This window comes from Symphalangus syndactylus, chromosome 3, assembly GCF_028878055.3.
Source record: "Symphalangus syndactylus isolate Jambi chromosome 3, NHGRI_mSymSyn1-v2.1_pri, whole genome shotgun sequence".
Classification (NCBI taxonomy): Eukaryota; Metazoa; Chordata; class Mammalia; order Primates; family Hylobatidae; genus Symphalangus; species Symphalangus syndactylus.
This window is the reverse complement of record NC_072425.2, coordinates 9,405,498-9,426,401: the sequence shown is the minus strand read 5'-3', so window position 1 is coordinate 9,426,401 and position 20,904 is coordinate 9,405,498. Positions and strand designations below refer to the sequence as shown.

The window sequence follows — 20,904 nt, the reverse complement described above, 5'->3', positions numbered from 1 at the left end:
AGGCGCCAGGCTACAGTTTAAGTCTCCTAATGGGAAGCAGCTCTTACCTGGCCAGGGAAAAGTCCAGCTCTCCAGGTGAGCAAGTGGCACTAATGAGACTGCCATGGGCTATGTTTGCCTCCCCAGGAGTCAGACACAGGCCCTTAATGGTGGCAAAGTCAGAGTGGCAGGGTCCCCTTCTATAGAAACAAAAGACATCTGTGAGCCTCGGGTTTGACTCCCCACATACCAGACACCCTTGAGTGGGGCTGTTAAAAGCAGTTTTGGGAGGCTTTGAATAGCTCAAAGTAACGAGGTGATTTCTATGAAAATACAAGGTTGCCAGGCTGGCCTTGTCCCATCAGGGCCGCAGCTCCCAGAGCATTCCCTGGCCTGGAATTTGCACTCACCGAGTAGCCCGTGAACTGGCAGCCAGCTCCTCCTCTGTGCATCGGCCTCCCCTGGGCCGCACATCTCCAGGGCCCCCCTTGATGCTGTTGTCATCAAGATGGTCCCAGGACCATCTCCTCTGGTCAGGGAGTGGCTCAGGACACATAAGTGCCTGCTCCACCATCATCCTCAGGATGAGCAGGGCAGCAAAAAGAAGTTCCTTGCGGCCCAGCTGCCCAGGGCCTCAGGTTTATGAATCTGACTGAGGACTTGGGTATGGGGCAGGGAAGCACCAATTAGCCATGTGGGCCATGCCTGGCCACTGAACAGGGTGACAGCTACTGGCTTATCCTCCTTGCCGCAAGAATTGGGCCATAGTCAGAGTTCAGTAAAGGTCGGAGTGAACAAGTGCATGAGCGAGTGACTACATGAACAACTGAACACGTTTGCTTCAGACATTTCCTTTCTTCAAGTTGGTTACGATAGTTCTTTGTTTAGCCAGGACTGTTTTTCCTCCTCGTCTTTTGGAGCTAACATGGAAAGAAAGTCCTCACCTGCAGGAGGAGCCCCAAGTCCAAATGCCTGGTGTTGACGGAGGCCAGGGGCCTTGCCCATCTCTCCCTGCCCTCAGGCCTGGCTCGGCCCTCTCTGACCAAGGCAAACAACGGCACTGATGGAGGATTGACGGGGTACAGGGGCCAGAGCAGGTTCAGGGGTGCTGGGTGGACACAGGAAGGCTGGGTGGAGGGGAGACGCTGGGTGGGTGCTGAGGCCTCCACGAAGCTGCCATTTCTCTGGAAAGTATGTGAATTTCAACTCGCTGTGCCCACAGCACCCTTCATCCCCATTTCACAGAGGAATATAGTCAAGGACAAAGCACTCAGTGAACACCGGCAGAATAAGGCCATATTCATGGCAGCCCGCCCGTTCGCCTCAGGTAAGTTCCCCGTGAACTGACACCAGCTTTAATTCCATGCATATTTGTGTGATCACTAGGTGGATTTCTGATCCCTGCTGGACTGTAATGGCCAAGAGATCCCATGCCTTGCTCCACCCTCAACCCCAGCAGCTGGCACGGAATCTGGCACCTAATGAATAAATGACACTTCGTGAGTAGATCATGAAAGCATCAATGAATCTTTGTAGAACTCACATCGCTAGACTCATACGACCCTCAAGGGTAAAAACTGGGTATTTCCCATCTCAAAATCACCCGAATTCGATATAGTGCTTGACACTCAATAAATGTTTAGATTCTAAATTTAATTCAAATTTCACTGGCCAGCCTCTTAAGTGAAAGCAGAAAACATTGTTCATGGCTGAAAAAAAAGTTAGGAACAAATTTTAAGCAAACAAACTAAAGCCCATGGGGGTAAAGCAGCTGAGAGGGGAGCATCTGGAGGGGAGGCTTTTCATAATTCATATTTTAAAATGCCAGGCTCACTATCCCTCCGTGTTCTCATGGTTAATTAAAAACGGTGAAACATTAACTGAAGCATCTCCCAGCCTCCTGGCTCTGAGGCACCCAGGAAGTGAGAAACGGGTCAGAGCAACTTCACGCTGTGGAAGGGCCCTAGGCTGGAGAGAACAAGCCATCAGGGCAGTTCTCCCAGCCAAGACCTGATGAGGCCTTCGGGAGATGGAAAGCTGGCCTCTCAGGGCAGACCCCCTAACGGCATCCTGTGGAAGCCCCTCCAGCCTCACTGTGCGCATGTTTGTGCATGGGGGCACATGTGTGCAGTGTGTGTACGTGCATATGTGTGAGGGTGTGTGTACATGTGCGAGTGTATATGTGTGTGCATGTGTGTGAGGATGTGTGTGCATGTACGAGTGTATACGTGTGTGAACGTGTGTGAGGCTGAATGTGTGTGCATGTGCATGTGTGTGCACGTGTGTGAGGGTGTGTGTGAGGATGCACGTGTGTGTACATGTGTGCGCATGTGTGTGCATGTACGTGTGTGTGCATGTGAGGCTGTGCATGTGTGTGTGCACATGTGTGAGGGTGCATCATGTGGGGCTGCATGTGGGTGCACATGTGTGAGGCTGCATGTTTGTGAGGCTGTGTGTGTGTGTGCATATCTATGAGAGTGAATGTGTGCATGTGCATGTGTGTGCACATGTGTGAGGGTGCATTGTGTGAGGCTGCACGTGGGTGCACATGTGTGAGGGTGCATCGTGTGGGGCTGCATGTGTGCGCACATGTGTGAGGGTGCATGTGTGTGAGGCTGCATGTGTGTGAGGCTGCATGTGTGTGCATATCTATGAGAGTAAATGTGTGCATGTGTGTGCATGCCTGCATGACCATGTGCGATTGTGGTTGGGTGTGTTCGTTCATGTGCATGTGTGGGCGTGGGTGGTGTGTGTGCCCAATTCCAATTCCCAACTCGAGCTGAGCTCACCTTGTAGCGCAGCCTGCACTCCTGCTGGTTGATGTCTCACCTCGGCAGGGAAAGGCCACCCAGCCAGGGAGGGCCTCATCCAGAGAAGCAGCCGAAATACAGAGGGGAGAGACTTCCAGGGCAGGTGAGTGGCTCAGATGAGGAAGGCAGAGAGAGCGGCCAGGACTTAGGGCACTGGCGAGGAGGCTGAGCATCCCTGCCCTTGGCACTCAGCAGCAGCCACAGGATGCACGTGTGCCTGGGGGCATGTGGTGCAGTGTGTGAATGTGCATGTGTGCGAGGGGATGTGTGTGCAAGTGTATGCACACGTATGCAGGAGGCATGTGTGTGAGGGTATATGTGCATGTGTCTGGGGGTGTGTGCCTGTGTATGTGCATATGTTTGAGGGTATGTGTGCAGCAACGCTGGCTGCAGCAGGATGTGCCCACCCTGGGCTAAGTCAGCACCCTTGCCTCCCCAAGCACGGCAGGGATGAGGGTCCATGCCTCCCAGGTGCCATGGGAGTCCTCGAGGCCCCTCCAGGATGTGCACGGTAGGTTGCCACAGGTCCCTGCAGCTGTGTCTCCCTGCCTCCTACCTGACAAACCACGTTCCTGTGAGAATAAAACATGACAACGTTGGGCATGGACTCAGCTTTCATTTGTTCATTCAGCAAACACATCTCAGTGGCCACTGTGTGTGTGCTGGGGTAGGGGAGTTGAGCGAAGAGGCCTGGGACCTGGATGGGCTCAAGCTCCAGCAGGAACGTGCACAGGACCCCAAGTTCCCACAGCTCGGCCGCCAGAGCTCCCTGGATGTCCGGGGCCCACTCAGGAGGGTCACAGAGGCTTCCAAGCGCTATGGCCTCGGCATTGAATGATGAGAGAGAACTGGACACAGGCACAAAAAAAGATAAGAGTCCAGGACAGGCGCGGTGGCTCATGCCTCTAATCCCCGCACTTCGGGAGGCCGAGGTGGGCGGATCATGAGGTCAGGAGATCAAGACCATCCAGGCCAACATGGTGAAACCCCATCTCTACTAAAAATACAAAAATTAGCTGGGTGTGGCGGTGCACGCCTGTAGTCCCAGCTACTCGGGAGGCTGAGGCAGGAGAATTGCTTGAACCCAGGAGGCGGAGATTGCAGTGAGCCGACATTGCGCCACTGCGCTCCCGCCTGGGGACAGAGCTAGACTCCGTCTTAAAAAGGAAAAAAAAAAAAAAAAAGAGTCCAGGACAGAGGCCACAGCAAAGATCACAAGAAGGGGAGATGGGGAGGCTTGAGAGGGGAACCCAGTTACTGGCAGCAACAGAGACTCCACTCAGCCAGAGAGGGCCTCACTCCTCACCCAAGGCCAATAGCGCCCAGACCCAGGTCAGCGCTCCAAAGGGAAAGGTGAAATCAACCAACAGCAGCCGAGCGACGGGAGTGTGGTCAGCCTGCTCAGGCATCCCAGCAGAGGGGCCACGGGGTTCTCGAGGTCCTCTCCTCGCCCATACCTTCCCAGCAGGGCCAGTACTGTGCACAATTCCAGATGGCGCCGTTGACGTCATGTCTCAGATGACAAGGCCTCCCAGAAGAATGCAGTACGCAGCCTGCACAGCTGTGCATGGAAGCCCTGGGGCCAGCCCTGTCCCAGCCCCTGCAGCTAACCCTGGTGTGGGGAGCCCCTTGCCCACATCCACGCACCCCAACTCTGAGCAGCTCCAGGCACCACCCTTGACCTCCAAAGACGCTGTGTGTGATCGGCAAGTCCGCAAACATCCATGAGCACAGCCTGCCCGCCGCAGTGTTGTTCATAAAAGTGGAAAACACTCTTCCCTTCCACAACAGGAGAACGGGCATGCAAATGATGGCACGGGCTTGCAGCAGATGCCAAGATGCTGCTGTGGAAGCTCATGCCCAACAGACGGGACGGGCATTCACTGTGCACCAGAGAGTGAGAGGCAAGGGCAGTGGGCATGCCTCATTTTTGTGAAAACGTACATTTAAGTTTATAAGGCACATGGAAACGTCTGGAAGGCTCTGTGCCACACCTGTCATGAGATTATTTCTGGGCGGTGAGATTAGAGATGACTTTCCTCTTTGTCATCTTATTTTTTTTTTCTTTTAGCTTGCAGGGGCCTGGCTGGCTGGGAGCTCTCCCACACATTCCGCTCAGAGCCTCACCGAGGTGGGGACAGCATGTCCCTCACACTCCAGTTGGAGAAGAAGCTCCAGGAGGCCGGCGCCGCCACAGACCACAGGCCAACAAGAAGCAGCGCCTGGATCAGCCCCAGCGCCTGGTCTGTCTCCCACCGGGGCTCCACAGAGGCTGGGAAGGCCAGGAGCAGCCCCTAGGAAGCTGAAGCCAAGAATGGCGGTGTGGGGTTGGCCACTCTGTTCCCTGACATGCTTGCTGGGAGCAGAGGCCACCTGCCCACCAGGCAGGGTCAGCCAGACCTGAAGCTGCCAACCTTTGTCCTGCAGAGGGGTCATCTTAATGCCACCTGCTCTGTGTGTTTCCCGACAGGCCCGTGTGGTCCCAATCTTCAGCTCTGTCCGCGGGTCCCTATGCGTTCACCCACATGTGTAAGGCTGCATGAGACACGGGAAAGGGGACCCCTCTCCAGGAGCTCCCCAGGTGCACCAACTTCTGCCCTTGAACTGCCCCCCTCCCGACAGGAAGAAGGCTGGACCACCTCACTCCCGGCTTCTGGGGTCTTCCCGGGTGAAGGCTGGCTACCAAGTACGCTACTGCAAGAGACAAGTAGCTCTTTTGCCCGGAAAATAAAGGGCTTAGAAGGGCAAATTAATTCTGGTGCTGCTTAAAGAGAAATAACCGCTTCCGCCCGGGATTTTAATTACGGAGCTCTACAAGAGCTGTGAACTCTGTTTTTCTTCATTATTTTCAGAACGAGTTCTCCTCCTTCTCCCCCCACTTCCCACCACCACGTCCCTGTTTGCTCTTCGACCTTGTCTTGTGTTTTCCAACCCAGTGACTCAAAGCAAACGGGAGTTGCTGCTGGATGCTTTCAGGGGCTGGATTTTAGCATTCTATTAAAATTTCAATGGATGTCGTGTAAGTTGGGGAATTTCCTATCTGCAGAAACCTTTGCCTTCATTCTAGTTAAGAAAATAAAAGACAAAAAGGCTGTTCCCTGTGGCTCTGTAATCCAAACGCTATAAATTCCAAAGATTAAAGGCAGCCCGGCCCCCCTCGAGACCCCCTTTCCCTGGCGTGGCTGGCAATCAGGCCTCTAATTACGTTTCCTGTTTGCAACTGGCAAATAAAATATTTAGGCAGCCTACGCTGAGTGTTCCAGGCCCGGCCCGGCCCGCAGCTGCACTGCCCGCAAACAGGAAGGCACACAGACAAAAAAATTAAATGAAACAAATGGCAGATAAATAGAGGCGCGTTGTTTTAAAAATTCATAAACACTAGCCTCTGATGCAATTTATTTTGGTTAACTAGTGAAAAACCCATGTAACTTACTGAAGAGATTCGATTGAAGCATGATTTTTCAAGAAATGCCATTGAATGGCTTCTCACCGTGTGTGCTGTGGCTCAGCAGGCTCCCGGAATGGGGTCCCATCAGAACCTAACAAACAGACAAAGTGGCCAGCAACAGCCGCACAGGGGCTGCACGGACGGGGCGTCCGCTCTGCTGCCGACCAGATGGGCAGGCCAGTAAACAACCCTTCTCGGTTTCTCCATCTGTAACTCAGGAGCCATCAGCAGGAAGCTCTTGCAGGGCTGTGGGGAGCTTAGTGTGCCCATGAGGGCATCACAGGCACGGTGCCCTGCACCTCAGGGGTGCCCCGGGCGGGCAAGGTCTCCTTCCAGCCTGACTGCCCCAAAAAAGGGAAAGGATGCTTCGCACAGACACCAAATGCACAGTTCAAGCTGCGGTGTAGTTTTGCTGAGATTCTGGAAATTCCTTTCTATTTTGAAAAAAGAGGAGCCAAGTACCAGCACCAGAGGGGTGGCCCGGGGCCCAGGCACCCACCCCACTGAGCTGCGGCGGACGGCAGCGAGCTCTCTGCAAACTGTAACAAGTTGGCTCTGTGGCCCTGTTTGTCAGAGGAGGAGGCTGTTCCCAGGAGACGCGGGCTCCACGGGAGACGCGCTGACTGCGTTCGGCAGGGAGAGCTTGTCGCTCCAGTCCCTAGTGGAGGTCTGTTTGTGCAGGAATCCGTCATCAGCAGGGAGGCTTTTATAGAAAGCCTCACCATTCCCCCTGCACCTAATTTGGGCTGAAGGAACTCATTTGCTATGGAAGGCTCTAGAAAGTGGCTGCTGGCATGGTGGCAGGTGTGTGGGGATGGGAGAGGTGGCGAGAGGTCCAGGGACCCAGGCAGGATGGCCACTTATGGGTGTCCAGGCACCCACAGCTGACCTATGGGGCCCAAGCAAGAAGGACGCCAAGGCCACAGCGGGTGGAAGGGACCTGGTGGGAGACCCGGCTGAGGACAGCAGAGGCTGAGGTACCCAGGCTCGGCCTTGCTTCCCCTGTGGTCCCTCACAAAGCCCCTCCCTCTTTCCCGACTCCTCCCTGCAGAACCTTCTCCATCCGCCCACCGGCCAAGGCTCAGAGGGCTCTGGGGAAGGCATACGGTGTGGCAGGGCCCACTCAGGGTCCGGGTGCAACTGCAGGGCAGGCCCCGAGCTGCTCACCTCCCTGCTTTCCTCAAACTCAAAGCAGCCAGGGCTCCCTGGCAAGGCGCCACAGCAGCCTCTATTTACCGCTCTATAAAATGGGAAGAAAGTTCTCCCCAGGTGAGGCTGTCTCATGGCTGTCAGACACTCCAAGCTGATGCTCTGAAGCCACAGGTGTCCCTGCGTCCCCATCACTAATACTGTCCTCTTTCCTACCACAGACAGGGGGCTCAATGCCCAGGAAAACAGCTCCACACTTTTCTAGCATCCCCTCGGGAGCTCTGGTTCCATAGAGGGGGGTGCCCAGTGTCCGATGGGGCTGAGCACAGCATACGGCTGGGGCCCCCATGTCCTGGGGATCTGAGAGCACACTGTTAGGCAGCAGCCCCTGGATGGGGCCCACCAGCCTTTGCGCAAACCAAGAAGGAGCTTGTCCCCTGGTACCAGGGCACCCAGCTGGCAAGCGTGGGTGGCTGGACCCTGGCTCCCCCATTGGCACCTGCGGGGCCACACTGTGACCTTCGTGGGCCCCAGACACCATCCCCCCTGCACCTGATGGGTCCATCGCCTTGCCCAGCCTTGGCTCTCAAGGTGACCCTCAAGGACTGCTGCAAGGACTGCCCTGCCAAGGAGCCTGGCACAGCCTGTTGGACCCAACCCCAATTACTGACAGGTTCACAAAGATACCCGAGCTGCAGGGCCCTGGTAGACGGGTAAGCAGCCTGATCTCATCCAGAAATCTTGTCCACGTGCACCTCCTGGGAGCCCTCCTTCGGAGATGGCCAAGGCCTGATGCCCCAGAAGTCACTGTGTCCAGCTCCCGCCTCTCCTGCCCCTCAGCCCCTCAGTTCCTCCCTGGAAACCACCTGTCAGCTACCCCAGCCTGGATTTGTGTTTTCACCCGGGAGTGACTCGGGCCCTCTGGTGACCTGGGGAGATGGGGGAGCTTGCTGGGTCCAGGCACCAGCAGTCACCTCGGTCTCAAAGGAAGGCCCTGCCAAAGGGCCCGGCACCAGGCGCTCCACGTTTGGGCCAGGACTAGTTGATGGCTGTGTAGGCTCCCAATGACACATTCCCCTCCTCTGGGGTTGCCCCTGCTGGGCCTCTGTGCCAGCTGACAGCCAGAAGTCTGGCAACTGAGCCCGGTGGGGTCTCTGCCTGGTGGGGGTCCCTGGGTTTTGTCCCCATGCAGTGGGGACTCAGGAAGGACCCCCAGCTTCCTCCTGCCTCTCAGCATTCCCGGCTGCCAGCACAGAGAGGCCAGGCTCCAGTCTCCTCCAAGGCCAGTGCCACCCTCCACCAGGTCCCACTGAGCCTCGTGGGGCTGGTGGAGCCATCTGCCCACCTCAGCACTACATCTCCAGCCAGGGCTGAGTGGCAGTGTGGGCACCGCGGCCTGGGACGGCAGCCTGGGCTCAGAGTCAGGCTTGTGGCTTCGCCTCTCAGCCTGCGTCTCCTCCCCTGTGGGATGGGGGACTCCATGGCACCCCCATGATGGACAGGATGCTATGGGTCTCAGCCCAGAGCAGACCTCAGTGTCCTTCCTGTGGCCGCTGCTGGAGGCGCGTGACCACAGCACAGGTGTGTATTGACGTCATTTTGCATCATGCCTGCGGGGAGGGCCCTCTCGCCCCATGGTCTCAGTGGGTCCTCATCACACCTGGGAGGTAACTGGGGCATCTCAATTTTACAGATGAGTAAATGGAGGCTCAGAGCAGTTACAGGCTGAGGCTGAGACCTGGGCAGGTCTTTGTCATCTTGGAGTCCAGCACATACACAGGGCTAGCCTCCAGTGGGCTAGACAGAGCTGCCTCCTACACCTCCCTGCCCCCAGACACACACAGAACCCCCACATATGCACAAGAGCACGCAGTCACAGGAGTGTGTGCTGGTGTGTGCATGCATGCATATGCATGCACACACATCCTTGCACAGAAAGCACAAGGCACACACAGGCACAGGCGTGAGCACACACACATACACACACGTGCACACACATGCCTGCACACGTACCTCCCGGCTCCACAGAGGGGAGGGGGCATTTCCCAGGCAGGCTATGCTTCTCCAGCAGTGATTGAACAAAATCTGCTCTGGGTGCCCAGAGCCCAGCGATGAGGGGATCTCACACCCTCCAGGGAGGGGACTCTTCCCCGTCCTTGTGCTGACGCCTGGGTCTCCAGAGACCCACCTCGAACTCGGCCAGGCCTTCCTGGGTTCCCGACAGGTCCGCCATGGGCGTGATGCAGCGCCATCTAGCGGGCAGCAGGGCTGCAGCGTGGACAGAACGGCCGGACGCCCAGTCCTGGGCTGGTGGCTGAGGGAGCAGCCTCACAGGGCAAGAGGGCACACAACACCTGCATCTTTCTGGCATAAGAACCTCAAGAAAACCAAAGGAATATAAGGCTGTGTTCTTTGGAGCCACAGAAAGCTCTGTTCACATGGCAGTCGCTGAAAGTTTAAGGGAGCCGCCGCCCCAAGGGGGTTGGTTTCTGTCTTCCCTGTTTTTAAAGATCTTTTAAAATGTCTAGAGACGCCCTGGGATCCAGTGCTGGACGGATGACGCAGGTGTCCGTGCATTTGGGTTCTTGCCCCACCCTCAGCCTCAGCCACAGCCATAGCATGGCTCCCTGGTGGTCTCAGGAGCAGGTGAACAGGGAGGTCCTGCTGTCGGTGCAGACCCCACTCTCACGTCAGCCACTTTGCTGGGTAGGAATGAACTGAGACACTGCAGGGCACCCCCTAAGCCCCCATCAAGCTCTCATTCCACAGTTATTTTGCAAAGAGGATAATGTTCCCCTGAGGACTCGCTGGATCATCTGCTCTCGGCCAGGGTGGCTGCAGGGCTGTGGGCAGCTGGTGCCTCTAGACAGGACATCTTCACCCCAAAACCCCAGGCCTGAAGTCCCAGGACCCCTTTCTCACCACAGTGACCGCCAGGTGGCAGGTCAGGTGCAGAGGGGCCCTCTGCACCCCCAACTCTCAGGGGGATGGGACACCCCCCACCCCTCAGGGCCTTCATCCCTCCTGTAAGTGGAGGCTTGCCTTTTGGATAGCGTGGCAGGGATCTCACATTCGTGCCACCCAGCAATTCGTGGGGACCTCAGAGATACGCGGGGAGGGCAAACAAGGCCGGCATCTGGAGTACAGCAGCGGGCTTGGCAGGAAGGATGTAAAGGGCACAGGCGGTCTGTCTCCACCCACAGCCCCCAGAGCCTGCGGCGTCTTGCTGCTGGTGAGAAAGACGGCGGCACTATCACGTGCGAGAGACAGCTGTCTGTCGAGAGCCTGCTTGGGCTCCCAGGCTCCCTCATCGCCTGACACCCCCACGTGGGGAGGGGGCGATGACCTTTCATGTAGAGGAAGTTGAAAGCTGCTCTTTTTCTTTTTGAATCTCATCTCCACTCAGGGCCACACAGAGAGGCTATTGTGTGTCACTTGCTGGGTTAGGAACAGACAGATCAGAGCTTCTATGCTGCCTCTGCCTGGTCCTGGGAGAGAGAAGCTCGCACAACCATCTCTCTGGAAGACCTGGGCTTCTCAGGCCAGAGGGTCTGCACGTGTAGGTGTGTGTGCTTGCATACATATGCCTGGGTGTGCATGTCTGTGCTTCACACAAACAAGTGTACACGTGGGCATATGTGTGTGTGTGCCTGCATGTGCAGCTCTGGGTATGTGTGTGTGTGCATGCATACATATGCATACATGTGCATTTTGTGTGTGCACATGTGCCTGAGTCTCTCTGCATGTGATGCATTTGTGCACGTGTGTGCCTGTGTGCCCGGGTCTGTGTCTATGTATATGCATGCGTGAATATGCATACGTATGTGCATTTATGCACATGTGTGCGTGCGCCTGTATGTGCCTGGCCATGTGCACACACATGTGAATGTCTGAGCAGCTCCAGAGGGAGGGCCACCACCCTGCATGGTGGACATTGGTTTGAGCCTGTGAAGACCACAGTGTCCCCCAAAGCCCCTCAACTACAGCCCAGCCCAACCCAACCCGGAGCAGATCACATGCCCCAAAGACATCTCCAACCCTCACACATGGTTCCCAAACCCAGGCTATCCTTCACTCTGCAGGGGCGGGCCAGCCCTGCCCACTGCCAGGGACCCGCTCCAAGGCGCCTGCAGGAGGGCCGTGGGCGACAGTGTGGGCGCCCAGCAGCAGGAGGGCCTGTCGTGGTCTGTGCATGAAGCTGGTGCACTGTCTTCTCCAGGAACTCGCACCTTCGCTCCCCACTCCCCTGCGAGCCAACACCTCCCTCTCAACAGGACCCTTCCCACTGGCTTCTAAGCACTTTCAGGTTTCTGCCATAAAAGAGAAAACATCTCCCTCCCTCTCTACCCGCTCCGCGCCTGCTCCTTCTCCACTTTTTGCAGATCAAACAGCGTACATGGAGTCCAGCCTGCTGGCTCTGTTCCGAGCTGCACTTTGGGCATCCGTGGACTGCCTTGCTCCTTGTGGGGTGGCTTCAAGAGCAGGTCCCAGGTGTGCCTGCAGCAGTGCTGACACCCCTGAGAACACAGGGCACCCCAACTTTCGGCGCCAACCACACAGCCAGCAACTGGGCTTGGAAGCTTCCCTGAGGTTGACGCTGCCTGGAAATGGACTTTGCTGCATTCAGGCCAGGGGCCGTGTTTGCTCTCCCATTACAAGTTGGCCTCGTATTAACATGTCTGAGGACTAAGGCTGGTGTTCTAGAACATGCCTTTCACTGACAGTGTTAAATAAGAGAGAAAGATGAAAAAAATCAGGAGAATTGGCGGTACCCGCTGTCCCCGTTTCTCCCCTCCCACCAGCTCCACGGCCCACTCCAATCTGGCGCCCAGGCCCGGAGCGCCTCCACCCCCAGCAGCTCCTCCTGGGCCAGGGACCAGTCTCGCCCCACACCTCTGCAGCCCTGGGGTCACCACTGGCCACTCCCTTCAAGAGGCACGCTCAGGTCTGGGCTTGGATGATGCCCCTGGTGGCCCTGGGGCCTCCCTGGCACCTCCCCCTCTGGCCTCACCCTCCAGGCCAGCCTGTCACACCCGGCTTCAGCTCCCACCCGCCGGAGGAGAATGCTCTCAGGCTGCCCTGCAGGCTCTGGGCCGGGGCTCTGCCTCCTCCTCGCAAAGACCCAACGAGTCCAGACTTCACCCTCCTCCAGCTGCCGTCCAGCCCCCCAGCACCCCCAGACCCAGCTGCCCCTCCATCCCACCTGCCCCCTCCATCCCACCTGCTCCAATACACCCTCCACAAAGAGAGAATGTGTCACCACACATGCCTCATGGTGCCACTGTCCTGCTGGAAGTCCTCGGAGGTTGGCACTCTTCTCAGGACATGCTGCCCCCTGCCAACCCCACCGGTCCCGCCCCAGCTCCTGGGCTCAGCCCCTCGGGTCCTTTATTCCGTGTTTGCCGCACCCACTCCCACAGTCAGATGCAGCTTCTGTGTTCCCTGTGCCCAGAACTCCTCCCCCAGGGGGTCAGCTCATCCCCAAGATCTCAGCCACAGTCACCTCCCCCGGATGGGGCTCCTGACCCTGGAATCAGTCAGATGCTCCAGGACTCGCAGTTTGGGGAGTGGGGTGGTGAGGTCCGTCTCCTGGTGGGCTGCCCAGTGAGCGCACTGTTGTGTCCCTGCCCCAGCACCCGGCAGGCACACCCTAGCCCTCTGTAGACCCTGTCACTCAGCGAAGGAACACACCCCTCCGTGGGCCAGACCCGCCCACCAAGGTGCACGGTTCTCCTATCTCACTGTCCAGTGAGAAATGGCTGGGAGAGTGTCTGGCGAGGATTCAGAGCGCAGGACAGGACGGCAGAGCACCGCAGGGGTCCAGGAGTGCACAGCTGCTTCCTGGCCGAGCTTCTCAAGCCAGCTCTGAAGAGTTGTGACTCAGGAAGGCATCAGGCACTTGCTCGCTGCCAGGCAATGCCTCCTGGCTCCTGAAGGCCTCCTTGATTCCTTACAAGAAAGGGGGGCAGGGAAGGGGGGCTAGCCTTGGGCCTGGCTTCTGCTCTGCTGGGAATGCTTTCCCCTGACGTCTTCTTGCTGTTCGAGTCTCAACCCAAACGTCACCCCTTGACAAAGACACCTGAACCTCTGCACTCGGAAGTAGCAGCCCCCAGCCAGCAGACAGGCCTCGTACACATCACCGTGTCTTACGCTCTTGCCTGTAACCGCCTCCCCTTATCTTCCCCTCTAGCGTATTTACTTCCCGCCACCCTTCCCTCCACACTAGAATGTCTGCTCCGTGTAGGCAGGTAGTTTGGGTCCTGCACCAAATAGACACGCAATACATGTTTGTTGAATGACTAAAGGAAAGACAATGGTCTTTGGAGATCCTCCTTTCATGGAGGCCCTGGGCTTGCTGAGATCAGGTAGAATGAGGTAAGCTTCTCAAATCTCTGTGCCCTCCCCAAGCTGAGCGAGCGTCCAGCAAGGACAGGGCCTGGATTCCAGTGCGTGAGCCTCAGCCCGATTGTCATGGGATCCTACTGCCCTGGTCCCAGCTGGTCCTCACCAGCCCCCAGCCCAGTCCACCAGCGAGCGACTCACGGTGGGACAGCTCCATCCTAGACACTCTCCCAGGAAGCCTGACCCAGGAAACACACTCCAGGAGCTGCTGGTGGTGGCACAAGGCTGGGGCACACTCAGTTTTCTCACCACCAGCCCCTGAGATGAAAACCACAGGTGGGGAAACTGAACCCCGGCTCACAGGCAACAAGGTGCAGGGCGCTGGTGTCTGGGCCACGTTCCCTTTAGATACACGGAGAAGCCCCTCGCTCCTCTCGGGAGGGCCTGGACTCCAGGTGGCGTTTCTGCTGCTCTCCATCTGCAGCTCCTCCCACCTCCCGCCCCCGCCTCCCTGGCAGGACTCAACCTAGCAAGTTGTTCCACCTTCCCACGGCCACCCACCCATGCCAATGCCACGGATTCCGATCGAGCCTCTGACTCACTACAGCCCAAGGATTTGCCCACAAGGTCAGAAATGAGCAGCTGGGGTGGAACGAGGTCAGAAATGGCCAGGTGGGGTGGGACAAGGTCAGAAATGGGCAGGTGGGGTGGAATGAGGTCAGAAATGGGCAGGTGGGGCGGGTGGAGATGCCAGGGAACAGCAAAGAAGGTGCTGGGCCACAGCGGGTGGCACACACTGACTCCCACCCCACACTGCACCCGGGTTCTAGACAAAGACGAAGGCAGCTGCAGCTAAAGGCATGTGCAGAGATCGGTGTGAGGGTGAGACGGAGGAAAATCGAGCTCAGGAAGCCTCCCTGTGCTCCAGTCCAGGCTCAGGCCCCATCTGCCAGCACACTCCCTGCCCTGGCTCAGGCCTAACCCTTACTGGACCCACTTCTCATAGGCAAATCCCGGGGGTCTCTGGAGGAGCCCAAGGCCCAGGCCCGAGAATATCGGGATCTGGTGCTTCAGCACAGGTGCCCCACCTTGGGGGTGCTGGGACTCTAGGATCCCCTGTACTGTGGTTTGCAAAGTGCTTTTCCGGGTGGGCTCCCACTCAACCTGAAAAACCGCCGGGAGGGTAGAGAGTCCTGGCCCCATTTTAAAGAAGAGAAACCTCAAGGAAGTCAGACTCGGCTGAGGTCTCATGAGGAAGCCGGGGTCACCAGGCCGCTGACACCCACGTTGGCTTTTCCGGGGCTCCCAGAGGCCAGGCTGTGGCTCTCCAGGCCGCTGCTGCTGTTCTCTGCACAAGGAAGGGGTGTCAGGAGCAGCCCACCCTTCCCAGCTCATCAGCTCAGGGTGTGGGCAGATGTTCCTCCAGCTGTAGGCATCAGCTGCGCGGAACCACGGGGCACTAGAACTGTGCCTTTGCTTAACAGATTTGCCCAGAGATGTCTGTGAAACTGTAAGAGTTCCCGTTAAACCTACCACACCATAAGCAATAACGTGAGTTCATAAAAGAATTAATATGGGGGCCAGGCGCGGTGGCTCACGCTTGTAATCCCAGCACTTTGGGAGGCCGAGGCGGGCGGATCACGAGATCAGGAGATCGAGACCACGGTGAAACCCCGTCTCTGCTAAAAATACAAAAAAAAAAAAAAAAAAAAAAAATTAGCCGGGCGTGGTGGCGGGTGCCTGTGGTCCCAGCTACTCAGAGAGGCTGAGGCAGGAGAATGGCGTGAACCCGGGAGGCAGAGCTTGCAGTGAGCTGAGATCGTGCCACTGCACTCCAGCCTGGGTGACAGAGCGAGACTCCATCTCAAAAAAAAAAAAAAAAGAATGAATATGGGCCAGGCTCAGCACTTACTGTGTGACTGGGATCTGAGCTCGGTCTGGGCCTGGGACCAGGGCTCGGCTGGAGTGGGCAGGGGCTCAGTCTGGACTTGGGGTACAAAGCAAGAGCTCCCCATCCTGGAACTGGAGCCTCCTCCCTGCACCAGCCAGAGCCCACGTGACCCTCTGCTGTGCTGGGACCTACACAGCATTTCCAGCAGCTGCCCGAGAGGATCCCCCATAAAGCCATAAAGCAGAAACTGACTTTGAAATGGCCCTTTTTCCGCCTGTATCTTCGGACATAAATTTAAATAAAATGGCAATTTAAATGCCTACGACACCAAGAAGGCAGCATGGGGCTGTCTCTGCGGGCTGCTTGGGGAGACAGACTGCGGCCCTCAACCCATCATCCTGTGCCACACGGGCGAGGGTCAGCGCCGGGGCAGCGGGGAGGGCAACCAGCCCTTGGCAAGTGGGAAAGACACCCCCGTGGCCTCTGCCTCTCCCTGCTGAACCCTCTGCTGGCTCGGCTCCCAGGAGGCCCGGAGGAGCACACTCTCGCCTTAGGGAAAGTGCTGCAGCAGCTGTGCCTCGGTTTCCCCTCTGGGGAGGTGGGGGAAGACATCATGTCTATGTTGTATACTCTTTGAGACTCGCGAGGCACCGAGTGGGTTCCCGCCCACCATAAGCACGTGCCAATGCCCCTGCTATGTGTCCAGCTGCAGTGGGAGCTCCTGGGGGCAAGCGCCCAGATCTCACTCAGGCCAGGACCGTTCTCCAGACAGGCCCTGAGCACCTGCTGTACGCGGGCCCCACCGGAGCATCCCATGCAGCGGGTCTGGGGTGGGACCTGAGAATGTGCGTGTCTAGCAACTTCCCAGGGACTACTGATTTGCCGGTCCAGGGACCACACGGTGAGACTCCCCTGCACCAGAGAGAGCGCCCGGGGCTGCATGGGGCCGTAGGCAGGAAGGGAAGCAGGAAGGAGTCAGAAGTCCTCGCTGGGGCCCAGCGGGAGGTGAGCAGAGGGATCTGCGTGGGTGGGAGATGCCTGTGCCACACCTGTCCAGCCCCTGCCCCTCAGGGCTCCCAGCAACCCATCCCTGGGTGCCACCCCCCTTGCCCCCTTGCCCAGAGCTCCCACACGGTGGGACACTGTGTAGGGTAAGCAAGAGGCCTCCTCAGGAGGAGCCAGGGAAGCCAGCAGGTCTGGGGAAATGGGGCTTTTCGAAATGGGAACATGAAGTTAGAGAGGTCCTGGCAACATGGCAGTCTTGTTTAATGATTCCATTTGCAAGCATTGGAGACACTCACATCCTTGGGCAATAGGAGTGTCCTACAAAGATAGAGAAGGGGCCCTGGGGCCCTGGGGCCCAGGACAGCTGCCAGGAGCGGCCTTTCAAGGAGTTGCCGTCCCAGATGCAGGTGAGACCCAGCATCAGGCTACCACAGATGCTCCCTCCCCCACTGATGTGGCCCCTGCTGCAGCCACCCCCCTGAATATCTGCAGCTTCTGCCCCCACCACGTTCCTGGCTCTGTATACTTGCCCCCATAAAGACATTGTCTATGGTGGGCAGGTTAGCCCTGCCAGGCAGTGCTATAGCACGAGGCCAACTCATAGCCATCGCAGAGTCTGTGAGTGGCTGCCTGGGGCTCAGATGCCCACCTCTGGCCAGGATGGTAGGTCATGTGATACAGAATATGCATAAACACCCTTATACAAAAAATAGAAATAAAAAATTGCCCACCCAAATGATTCTACTATCTCCCATCTCCCCAGCTCCCTAGCCCCATGCCAAAGTTTCTCTTGAGAAATTCCTCTAAAGAATTTCCCAATAGTTTCTCAGCCTACCTTTGGGGAATTCAGTCAAGGGAAGATGTCAACAAAGCCAGAAAAGAAAAATCTGCAACTCTACCCGTGGGCCACATGCCAGGGTGCTCTGTCCAAAAGGGCCCTCACAGCCTCCAGGAAACAAAGAAATGGTCAGAGCTGTAAGCCTTCTACCCCCGTTTACCCCACACCCCTGTCCTCTAAGAATTGAACCCCTTTAATGAGCAATCACAGGGCCTGAGTCATTTCTACCCAATCCAGGCAGCAGCAGGAGGTATCTGTGAAACACACTGTACGACTTCACATTGTGAAATCGATTTATAAACCATGACGATAAGCAAGCTGATTATTAGCATGAGAACGAGGCTCCAGAGCTAACTGAAGCCCATCCAGCAGAATGTCAGCGTCTTCTTCAGGTATGAAATATTAATAGCACCCGGGCTTGGGCTGGAAGACAGGGGTCGGTTTGTACCTTTTCTTCTCCAGACAAACGTCAGATGGGGCCCTTCTCCTGGGACAAGGCCAAGGCCACCGCTGGGAGCCACCCCACTCCTGAAGGCAGTGGCCTTCTCCAGAGGAGGCTGGCATTTGGTTACGTATGTGACCCTTTTCTCAGTCCACGTCAAGAGAATGGAGAAATTCCCGGAGTGTGGGGGAGCTCAGCCTCTATTCTTACGGGGTCTTATCCTGGGGAGGAGGTTTAGGGCGGCGTTTTCTATTGAATTTTGCTTTGTTCCTTTGAGGCGCTCATCCCAGGGACTTTGAACCAGGCTGGAGGTGACTTGCACATTCTGCAGGCCAGAGAAATGCCATTCCAGACCCCAAAAGTGGCCCTCAACCTCCTGACCCTTCTCGCTGTTCCTCCTGCAGCCCAAGGGGTCCTTCAGTCAGCACCAATTGCAGTGGGAGAGCTGTAGACTGCTCATGGCCTGCCCGTCCCCTGTGTCGACGGCTCCTCCCTAACCATCCGGGCATTCTTTGGAGGCCAGGCCCCTGCTGCTCTCAGGGTAAGGACAACTCCAGTCAGGTGAGAGTTCTGGGTGGGAATGCACTTCCCCAGACCTGTCCTTCCTCAAACCCACTTCCTGCTGGGAAGGGGATAGCCCAACTGTGCACGGGAAGGCGGGGCCTGGGAAGGGGATGGGGGTGAGCTTCGACTCAGCGCTGGCGGCCGGAGCTGTAATTTCTAGGCTTCGTATTTATGACTTCAGCAGAGCCTGGCCTGGAGTGGTGAATCCCAGAGCTGCAACCCACATGCAGAACAAAAGTAGCTGGATTGCGGGTCTGGCCTTGGCAGGCCAGAGTTCCCACGCGACAGGAAGGCTGGACGCAGGCCATGCGCAACCCAGAGAGCACTGGAGGGAGGGTGGAGCCCCAGGGGGCAGTGAGCAGGAGGGGGGTTACTGCAGGCTTCGAGGAGGCGGTGGCAGCTCCCCTAAAGCTGCGGGCACAAAGGTGACCCCAAAGGAGAGGGGGCAGGTTCTGAGACCCCCACCATGTGGTAAATACCAACGGCCTCTTTCTGCATTGTCATAGCAACCACACTTTTTAAGAAGTGCCCAGCCCTCTGCCGTGTGTTAGACTTCAGGAGATATATATCAATTTTCCAACATCAACTAAAATAAAAAAAAATCTGCTTTATACTATGGCATTTTAAAATTAAGGTGAATTAAAATTCTCCTGGTTTGAAGATTGTTTTAAAGACTGCTGTGACAACCTGGAGATCATCACCGTCCTCCTGGGGTCCCATCTGACCCCAGCTGTGACGCCGTCTGCACGGCACCCTCCATCGTCCCTAACGCAGATGCCCCCAACTGAGCCTACAGACGAGGACACGCCTGACACCGGCCTCGGGAGAGCACACTGATCTAAAAGGGGAGGCAGAAGTGGACGCTCTCATCTCCTGCTGTGCAGAAAGGAAGGTGGCCTTGCAGCAGCCCTGTGTGGTAGCGTTCATTAAACCTCTTAAAAATACAGGCGCCATCTCCACACGACGGGGTTTTACCAGGCAGTGACAGGGAACGATGTTCCAACACGCGCCTCCACACAGGCAAACCTCAGCACAGTATGCTCCGAGGAAGGAGCCCCGCACAAAAGGCAGGTGTAGCAGGACTTCCCACCTGCAAAGCGCCAGGAACAGGTAAACCCACAGGTGAGAGCAGATGAGTGGCCACCAGGGCTCGGGGAGTGGGAGGCAATAATGAGTGCCCAGGAGTACAGGGTTTTCTCTTGGGGCGATGAAAATGTTCTAAATTTGATTGTGGTGGTAGATGTAGAACACTGAATATACTAGAAACCACTGAGCTGGTATCTACTAAGTTATCTCAGTGTATTGGAAGAATTGGGCGGGTGGGGAATATACTGGAATAATTGTATGGAGTGTGGATCATATTTCCATAATACTCGTTTTAAAAAAAAAACACTACAAAGCCCAGGCACCGTGGCTCACACCTGTAATCCTAGCATTTTGGGAGGCCGAGGCAGGTAGATCACCTGAGGTCAGGAGTTTGAGACCAGCCTGGCCAACATGGTGAAACGCTGTCTTCACTAATAATACAAAAATTAGCTGGGCACAGTGGTGCGTGCCTGTAATCCCAGCTACTTGAGAGACTGAAGCAGGAGAACTGCTTGAACCCGGGAGGTAGAGGTTGCAGTAAGCGGAGATCTTGGCACTGCACTCCAGCCTGGATGACAGAGCAAGACTCCGTCTCAAAACAAACAAACAAAACCTATAAAAATATATTTATTATGGAAAAATATATATACATACATAACCTCTGACCCAGAAATTCTACTTCTAGAAATGTATCTTAAGGAAATAATAAAGGGTGTGCACACAGGTGTTTGAATACACTGGGAAGCAGACGTAAACGCTGGTGCGTGTGCTCAGTGCAGCGCCACACAGACAGCGGCTCACACCATGGGGTAGAAACGCGGTTTTTTTTTGGTTTTTTTTTTTTTTTTGAGACGGAGTCTCGCTCTGTCACCCAGGCTGGAGTGCAGTGGCGCAATCTCGGCTCACTGCAAGCTCCGCCTCCCGGGTTCACACCATTCTCCTGCCTCAGCCTCTCCGAGTAGCTGGGACTACAGGCGCCCGCCACCACGCCCGGCTAATTTTTTGTATTTTTTTTTAGTAGAGACGGGGTTTCACCGTGGTCTCGATCTCCTGACCTCGTGATCCGCCCGCCTCGGCCTCCCAAAGTGCTGGGATTACAAGCGTGAGCCACCGCGCCCGGCCTGAAACGCGGTTATTGACACAACTCTGTGTTCACAATAAACTGTTGAGTGAAATTAACAGGTTACAAACAGCAAATGTGGATATTACAAAACGCTATACCTTACATACATGGAGGAATGATCCACAAATTATAAATAGGGGTTTACTTCCAGGTAGTGAGATGGGATTTTTCTCTCTTTTTTTCAGTTCTCAGGATTGTCTCATTTTTCTATGTAGCCTGTATTATTT

General features: G+C 56.4%; 1 protein-coding gene across 1 annotated transcript; it reads left to right on the top strand.

Annotated features, from left to right (window-relative positions):
* The first annotated feature begins 8,894 nt into the window (after window positions 1-8,894).
* Window positions 8,895-9,905, top strand: LOC129478702 (putative uncharacterized protein C9orf62). Its single transcript, XM_055270432.1, is given in 3 exon segments — window positions 8,895-8,967; window positions 9,522-9,706; window positions 9,708-9,905. Coding segments are annotated over 3 exon segments (456 nt in total).
* The last annotated feature ends 10,999 nt before the right edge of the window (window positions 9,906-20,904 follow it).